Source organism: Triticum urartu, chromosome 1A (assembly GCF_056163025.1).
Source record: "Triticum urartu cultivar PI428250 chromosome 1A, HENAU_Tu73, whole genome shotgun sequence".
Classification (NCBI taxonomy): domain Eukaryota; kingdom Viridiplantae; phylum Streptophyta; class Magnoliopsida; order Poales; family Poaceae; genus Triticum; species Triticum urartu.
Window position 1 is genome coordinate 24,374,514 of NC_141873.1, and position 8,716 is coordinate 24,383,229.

At 40.2% G+C, this 8,716-nt stretch overlaps 1 protein-coding gene across 1 annotated transcript; it reads left to right on the forward strand.

Moving 5' to 3' along the window:
* Positions 1–469: 469 nt before the first annotated feature.
* Positions 470–4,844, forward strand: LOC125532583 (uncharacterized). Its single transcript, XM_048696590.2, has 10 exons — positions 470–1,467; positions 1,608–1,799; positions 2,589–2,696; positions 2,779–2,820; positions 2,937–3,032; positions 3,102–3,191; positions 3,301–3,417; positions 3,515–3,544; positions 4,229–4,300; positions 4,385–4,844. The coding sequence occupies exons 1-10, from the start codon at positions 610–612 to the stop codon at positions 4,472–4,474; spliced, it is 1,695 nt and encodes a 564-aa protein (XP_048552547.2). The 5' UTR covers positions 470–609; the 3' UTR covers positions 4,475–4,844.
* The last annotated feature ends 3,872 nt before the right edge of the window (positions 4,845–8,716 follow it).

Sequence of the window (8,716 nt, forward strand, 5' to 3'; positions counted from 1 at the left end):
TTGTGAATATTCTCAATGATCAATGATAAATGTTAGCAAGAGCTCCCAGTTGGAGCGCGTGGAAGCATACGGGCCGGCCCAACTGCGTTTTTGGTTAATTGCTGGACCAGCGACCTTTTACTGTCGAACGTTTGACAAGGGACCGCTGGCCATGGTGAGTTGACAATTGACTTTTTGGAAAAAGGGAAAAAGTTCACAAAAATAAATAAGGCTCCAAAATTTTGAAAAAATTCATAAATATTGAAAAAATCATGAAACAAAAAAGGTTCATGGTATGTATGAAAATCAAGTCATGGAAAATTTGTAATTTATAAAATCAAAATAAAAATACAAAATTTCATTAAATTTTGATACAATTTTAGTTTGGAAAAGTTCATGAAATGGGATTTTTTTTGAAAAGATTTCAATTTTTTGAGAAAAGAAAGACTAAAAATCTCCCTTCGCTAAAAAAAGAGACTAAATTCCCCAACTCCGCTGTGGCCGTGACGACTCTCAACGAATCCCGATTTGACGACGCGCTCCCCGCCTTCCCTTGACCCGCCCCGCCTCCATCAAATCGGACCGGCAGGGCCTTAGGAAGCTCCACAGTCGTTGCTAGGGTTTGGAGAGATGCCGCGGAATCAGATCGGCGACACGGTCTCCGGTGAAGTGATGCCGCCGCCGAACCAAGTAGGGAATCGGAGGCTCGGCCCGATCTCCGGTGCAGAGGTGCTGCCGAAGCAAGTCAGTAATCGGACGCCCGTGACGGTCCCTCCGCCGTCGAAGCAACGCAAGGATCAGACGGTCCGCACGGTCTCCGGTGGAGCGGTGCTGCCGACGCAAGTTGGGGGTCGGACGCCCGTGTCAGTCCCTCCGTCGTCGCCCAACCAACTTGGAAATCGGAGGGTCAGCACCGTCTCCGCTGGAGAGGTGCCGCCGAAGCATGCTGGGAATCGGTCGACCTTGTCGGCCCAGCTGCCGCCAAAGCAATGCAGGGATGATCGGACGGTCTCCACGCTCTCCCATGGAGATGTGCTGCGGAAGCAAGTCGGGGACCGGACGCCCGTGTCGATCCATCCGGCGCCGAAGCAACGCAGGACTCAGACGGTCGGCCAGGTCTCCGGCAGACAACCCTTGCCGCAGCTGCACACCACACAACAAGGCAGACCGGCCAGCTCCTCGAAACCTAGTGCATGTACGGCTCTTCGTGGCAACACTAGTGCGCAAGCTCGTAAGCCATGTGCTGCTGCAACAAAAACTGTTGTACAAGTTAAGTCGAAGAAGAACAAAGATATAGAAGAAGGGGAGGACGAAATCCGAAGGCTGAACGAATTGGGATTGGGAGATAATGTCAGCAAGAAAGATTATCGTGTTTATCTCAACCAGCTGCCTGGCAGGCCTGATGTCGATATTTCCACTAAGCTGGATGCTGTGCAGCTCAAGGAGCTCAATGTTCGCCATGCGTTGTATCGCCTCAAGTATTATCAGGTTTGGTTTGTAGTCCCATACACTTTATTTATAGGTTGCTTGTGTTACTATTAAATTACTTGTTCTGTGCTGTGCTGCGTATGCTGGTTTGTTAATATACACAGTAAATTTGGTGTCATCACTGATCTCATTGTCTATAGCTGTCACAAAACGTGCCTGAGGATAAGCTTTGCTATGATAAATTGAAAGAGGACTACCCCCCTAGCCGTCTTGAGGAGGAGAGATTCTTTAAGTGCTATGAGGAAGATGGCAAATTAGATTGGTCTTTCCACACTGATTACTGCAAGCTTGCTGGCCTGGAGGACTACCAACGGCTGGTCCCTCAAAATTATGTACGTATTCTTTTTTTTTTTGGCAAGTTGTATGCATCTGTTTATGTTTTGTTGATCTAGTATGATAGACCAGTGTTTAAGCTCAGAAACTTCTCAACAAAACGACTTACTTTTGGTAGATCCAAATCTTTATACGGTGAATCAGTTATTAAACCTTGTATAAAACGTGAAAAGAAATGGCGTTTCAGTATTCTAAGCCTTGTAATAAAAGGTAAAAAGGAATTACAGTTTCAATATTCCTGGCATATTATTTTGATTCTCATATCCTTTTAGACCAATTCGCACGCATGTTCATGCTAGCAGTAGTTGTACGTTTTAGTTATTGTTTCCTTGAATGAAGTGTTCTGCCTACCCCAATTTGTTTGGGACTAAAGGCGTTGTTGTTGTTGTTGTTGTTGTTGTTGTTGTTGTTGTTGTTGTTGTTGTAATGAAGTGTTCTATAATGTTATCTAATTTTTTAAGCCCGACAGTAATACTTATCAAATTCCATGACAAATTGGCCAGTTTGCATAAATTCAAATATAGTGACAATCTTGTTTCACCTTTTTATTCTGTGAATGACATAAATTGGTGAAACTGTTCCTAGTTTTCTTTCTTTGATCAAGGATGGCAGACTATATTATTTCCTTTTAGATGTCTTTTGGCAAATGTAACTAAGTATGTTTTTCTGATAAATTGCATCCGCTTGTTTATCTGATTATAAAATGTTCAACTATTATTATTTGAGTTATGTGATTGTTTGCTAATCTTTCCTTTTTACTGTTGTCTCCCTCTAATTTTTTATTGTAGGGTGGTTATGACTATGTTCGTTGGGATGAATACCACAAGGAATTTCATAGCTATGAGATTGAACAAGAATATGTCAAGTATTGTGAAGAATTGTCCAAGAAACTTAAGGTACGCACCATAGATATGATAAAAGTTACCCAAATGTTGATTGTTTTTTGTACTAACAATCTTTTTTTTTGTCTCGCAATAGTGGATGGAAGCTTATGTGCTAAAAGAACAAACATCACTTATGGTAAGTATGAGTGAGATCTCTTATGCAAAACGCATGAGTAACATTATGTCACTATGTATACTTTAGCACCATTCATAATGCCTCTTTTTTTTTAACTTATGCCTCTCCTATTTTAGCGGGGAATGATTTTGACCAGAGGAACTTACCAAGCAATGAAGATCGCCACTGACTTCTCGAAGATACATGCGAACTTAGCCTTTTCTGGCTTCTATGTAGGGTCCCTTGTGCACTTTTTATTTCATTTAGGTGTTCTGTATTTAACAATTAGACTCTTAATTCAGGAGTGGTTCAAGAGCATGGCTTTTGATGTTACGAACTACAAAGAGTTCGATGTACTCTATTATGAGATTTGGCAGAGGTGCAATCAGGAGGTCAGTAATGTACCCTGGTCTTCTGAACAACTTAGCAATCATTGAATGGTGATATGTGTTTTGATGCTTTGTAATGCATTTTCTTTTTCTCCCCTTGAACAATTCTCAGAAGAAATTCAGAGATGCTTTGGATGAGGTGTATGAACTTAACAGGTTCCCATTGAGCCAAAACAGAATGAGATGTGCACTGGAGAATGACACATTCTGCTCGGAATTCGAAGAGGAGGTAACTTGTTTTCCTTATTCAGATGTTTTCCAAATTCACATGGTATTCATGGTTATAGATCTTTATAACTTATCTTTTTCATACTTCTCATTTTCAGTTTCTTGGTTTCACAGCTTGCCTCAAGGAAGTAAGTTCTGTTCTGTGTGTCTCCCACTCTTATGCCATGTTTGGATGCAAAGTATTTTTAGAGTATTTTCTGAATACCATGGTTTCTGAAAAAACTATAGTTGTACATACTTTTGGGTGTTTGGAGTAGTAAATACCATACTTTTACAAACTGCAGTATTCCCAATACTATGATATTTTTGGAGTATTAAAAAAATCTACTCCTGCCCTCTTTTTTCTTAAAGAGAGAAACAATTGCATGGGTTGTTTTAGTTAGTCTGGCTGCTCTGATTTTACGTCTACTAGGTTGCGCACCATCTTGACGCAAGTCAGCTACTAATGCATGTTAGTTTATATACAACACATGTTGCTCTGAATCAGTGTCACATAGAGGATATAGAAGTATAGATCCTATACGTTAGTTTATATATGGAGCCAATTAACCAAACAGTTGTCTTCAACGTGCATGTGCATGCCCAAAAACTAGTTTGATTTTTTTATGATAGCTATGGAATGCAAAATAAGAAGAGTAAATACTGCTCGCCACACGCTTCATTGTATCTGCACACTTTTTCCTACCTACAAGTCATAGTACTTTGATTTTCAAATAGTGTAGGTTTTTTAAGTAGTACTCAGCATCTAAACAGAGGCTAGATTGAAACTATTGGAATGTTGTTCTTGTGTCTGATGCTCTACCTGACCATAGTTTGCAGAGGACAAAAGCAAGATCACTGAGGATAAAGCCCTGGAGTTGATTGCAGAGGCACTTAGAAAGGAGGTACTTTATTATAAAACTGCATCCGCATGCCTTTTTCAAGTTTCAACTATATAGTTTACTTAAGTGAAGTTCCTTTTCTTTCAGACGCCGAAACCAAAGTTCTATGAGGATTATTGTAGGAAGAAGATAGATATTGCTCAAGCTATTGGAATAATTCCCAGCGTACCGGCTTAACTGTTGATCTTCCTGATTCACACCATTTCATTTATCAAGTTAGATATGCAGCCCAACTGCCACTATTAGACAGTACGGAGTATATACTAAGTAAATGGCACGTGCCATGCACATGTAGAATTCAGGGAATGTAACTTAAAAAGTTGGATATTTTTCATGCTCCCTTTTTCTTGGTGATTACTCTTCATCTGATGACCATCGACTGTACAGAAACGCTACAAGAGTGTTTAGCTTCTGTTGGGTACTTAAGCCACTACGCGAGCATGGTGATCAAAAGCTCCTCCAGTCTAAGGACTTAGTCTTTAATCCAACTGCAATGGCAACTCACAGGACCATTCATTACCACCCACATGACTCCTGTAACGTTGAAATTTTGGCTGGCTTTTGAAAGGGCTTCTTGTTCCCATTTGAATTAATCTTGTATTATTCACATCACATACTAACTTATTTTGCTGTTATAGACATACCTTGTTAAAAATAAGAGGTTACAAATTATCACAGAAATATCTACAAGGAGTTGTTGTAATTGCTTTACTAGTCGAGAACATACATATAAAAGTATGATTATACTAGATCATCATGGAACATGTTGCTGCAGCTGTCAATTTTGACGATAAATGTTTGAAATTTACACAAATATATGGAAGTATGCTGTTCGAAAGTTAAATTTTCATGAAGATATTTATTGTTATTTACACAAACATAGGAAGGTATCCAACATAAAATTACGTTGATTTTTATCGAGTTATATATAAACTAATCAGCAAAAAATAAATATGTTTAATCTCTACTAAATCAGACACAAGTCCATTCTAGCAAAGTCACCCTTCTAAGATCCAAATTCGACTGTTGATCAAATGTGTTAACATGTGTTAATTATGAGGTAAATCATGTTGATTAAATATGTTAACATGTGTTAATTACGGGGTAAATCTCCCTTGTTAACCGTCAGGCAGTTCGCACTAATGCTAGCCCTCGCATTCCTTTGGCTGCGTCCCCTCAACTTGTATATAAGCATAATCTACATCTACATCTACACTATTATTAAAAGAGTAAACATGTGTTTCTCTAAAGAGACATCACAAAGCGTACATGGGATTAGCAGAACCTTCAGATCTAATTGATTAAGTGAAATCTAAGAGCCCATAATGTTCCGGTGGTCTATCAGTCAATCGAACGGTTCAGATTGGATGTTCTGCAGGCAGACCATCCTCACGAACCTTTTATTTAGGAAAAAGTTCTAACTGATTACTCCCCTGGTTCCGTTTAGTGTGGGTTTTTTTTGCCAAATATAATCCATGGTCTGCACGATGAGACATTTCAACGATTCTTTCCAACTATGCTCCTCTACCTCCGCTTCCGTTGTAATTCCGGCACTAATTACTCCAGATCGCACGCCTCCTCCTCCTATCTTTTCACCTTTCATCTTTGTCCACCTCTTCTCCTGCCCGTCAAGCGCATGGCCATGGAAGATATCCACTTGTGGGAACTGGGAAGACGGTAGCTTGCTTGCGGAGGACGGCATCCACCCGAACGGCGGCGTCCACCCGCACAGCGGCGTTCCTGCGGAAGGCGGCATCCAACAAGGCAATGGCGGCATTCCCGCGGAAGGCGGCGTCCACCCGCACAGCGGCGTTCCCGCGGAAGGCGGCATCCAGCAGGGCGATTTTTTTTGAAACTATGATGATTTTTGTAGCAAATTCGGAAACTATACGCCCTAATGCATAAAAATTAAAAGTATCACCCTGTCGGCCTCCTGTTGGCCGAAGAGGGACTTTTCGGCCAACCGTTGGACGAAGAGGGTCTTTTCGGCCAACCGTTGGCCAAAGAGGACTTCTCGGCCAACCGTTGGCCAAAAAGTCCCTCTTCGGCCAAAAGTAGGCCGAAAAGTGGTCTTCGGCCAACACCTGCTCTCCTGTTTTAGAAAATTCATATCAATTAGGATTTTTAATATTTTAATTTTATTCTTTTTGCATTAGATTAGAAATTTTTTGAAGTTATTGTAAATATCAAGTTTGACTAGATTTGAAAATTTGAATTTGAATTTTCATGAATTTTCTCAAATCACTAGATTGCCTATAATTTGAGCTATGTGTATTTTTTAGATGATTCTTTTTTGGTACTGGTTCTTTGTGACTTTGTTTATCAGTAGTAATTAATTGGCAAATTTTAGGATTATTTAAAATTAGGTTTTTATGAAAACAGTTCTGTTTTAGTGTTTTATAGGTTTTGGGCTATTTCTTTTAATTTTAATTACTCTAAATTGTTTTCTTTTGCTTTTTCTAAACATATTCTTTTAGTTTCTGTTAATTTATCAGTAGCTATTTTTTTGTATTTTATTTCTTTTATCCTACTAGAAAACTTTGAGCTAGATAGGAGTTTATATTTAAAAGTGCCTTATAAATCCTGTACAAACATTGCCCTTTTATACATGAAAAAACTATACTTTCCCGCAATCTTTTTCCCTCCATTTTCTTTCCCTCCATTTTCTTTCCCGCCATTTTCTCTGCTGTCATTTTCTTTCCCGCCGTTCTCTCCCGCCACACTAAGGAGGCCAGTGTAGTCTCGTCAAGATGTATCTACTGTTAACTTAACAGAAACTAAAAGAATATGTCAAAAAAAAACTAAAGAAAACAATTCAAAGCAATTAAAATTAAAAGAATATGTAAAAAAAACTAAAGAAAACAATTCAAAGAAATAAAATACAAAAAATACTACAAATAAAATATCTACTATTAACTTAACAGAAACTAAAAGAATATGTCAAAAAAACTAAAGAAAACAATTCAAAGCAATTAAAATTAAAATAAATAGCTCAAATTAAAGGAATCATCTAAAAAATACTCCTAGCTCAAATTATAGGCAATCTAGTGATTTGAGCAAGTTCATGAAAATTCAAATTCAAAGTTTCAAATCTAGTCAAACTTGATATCTACAGAAACTTCATAAAATTTCTAATCTAATGCAAAAAGAATGAAATTAAAATATTAAAAATCCTAATAGATATGAATTTTTTAAAACAAGAGAGCAGGTGTTGGCCGAAGACCACTTTTTGGCCTAGTGGTGGCTGAAGAGGGACTTTTTGGTCAACGGTTGGCCAAAAATCCTCTTTGGCCAATGGTTGGCCGAAAAGTCCTCTTCGGCCTACCATAGGCCGAAAAGTCACTCTTCGGCCAACAGGAGGCCGATGGGGTGATACTTTTGATTTTTATGCATTAGAGTGTATAGTTTCCTAATTTGCTATAAAAATCATCATAGTTTCAAAAAAAAATCCAGCAGGGTAATGGCGGCGTTCCCGCGGAAGGCGGCGTCCAGCAGGGCAACAGAGTCGTCCACCCGCATGACAGCGTGCCCGCGGGGGGCGGCGTCCACCAAGGCGACGACAAGGTCACAGACGGACGTCACGGCTTCGGCCATGCCGTTCGGAGGATTGCCGCCTCATGCAGCCCAACGATGGTAACTATGTGGCGCATATGAGCGGCCAACATGCCAGTGCTGACGATGGCCTTGCATGGCGCAGGTCGACATCCAGCACTCGCACGCCTTGTGGAGTCGCGGGCGTCTACGGACTCCTTCAGGTTCCCGCGGATGACGACCAGGGCGTCGTCACAGCTGTCCTGGAGGACGGTCGCCAAAAGCAGGCCGAGAATGGCGACGACGTGTCGCTCGCGGGCAACCAGCATGCAGGCGCTGATGATGGACACTGCATCGCGCAAGGCGACGACCACCACATAGGCATCCACACACTTGAGACACAGGCGCAGTCGCTCAGCACCGCATCCATCAGGGATTCAGGGGCTCCGTTTTCGCCATCTAATCATGGACCAGCGAGTAAGTGTAAAGAAGAGTGAGGAGAGAAGATCACAGTAAGGACAGGGTGTGCAAGGGATTTATAGCAATGTTCTTCTGTGTTATAGACACCGCACTAAATAAAATTTCTGAAATAAACTTTATATAGTTTAAGAGGGAAAGGGTTCTGGAGAGGGTTCTTTCCTCCCTTCGTTCAAACCAGAGTTTAAGGACGATGAGTAAAACTGAAGCTCTAATAAATTGCGGATTAAGAATTGAGATCTAGAAAATGCATTGTTCATTTTCTTCATTGAAAAATTTGACACGCCACACATAAATAGAAAATACTAAGTTATAGCTAGATTTGTTCATGGAAATATTTTTGCTGAAGAGACAACGATATTTAGCTTCAGGCTGCGTCATCTTTTTGTTTTATACTCCCTCCGTTCTAAA

What these genes read in the sequence shown, in the direction of transcription:
- LOC125532583 (XM_048696590.2), top strand. Translation starts at nt 610, where the DNA reads ATGCCGCGGAATCAGATCGGCGACACGGTCTCCGGTGAAGTGATGCCG. An exon ending in AAGAACAAACATCACTTATG is followed by an intron (nt 2,821 to 2,936) that starts GTAAGTATGAGT and finishes CTCCTATTTTAG; the next exon opens with CGGGGAATGATTTTGACCAG. An exon ending in GCTCGGAATTCGAAGAGGAG is followed by an intron (nt 3,418 to 3,514) that starts GTAACTTGTTTT and finishes TCTCATTTTCAG; the next exon opens with TTTCTTGGTTTCACAGCTTG.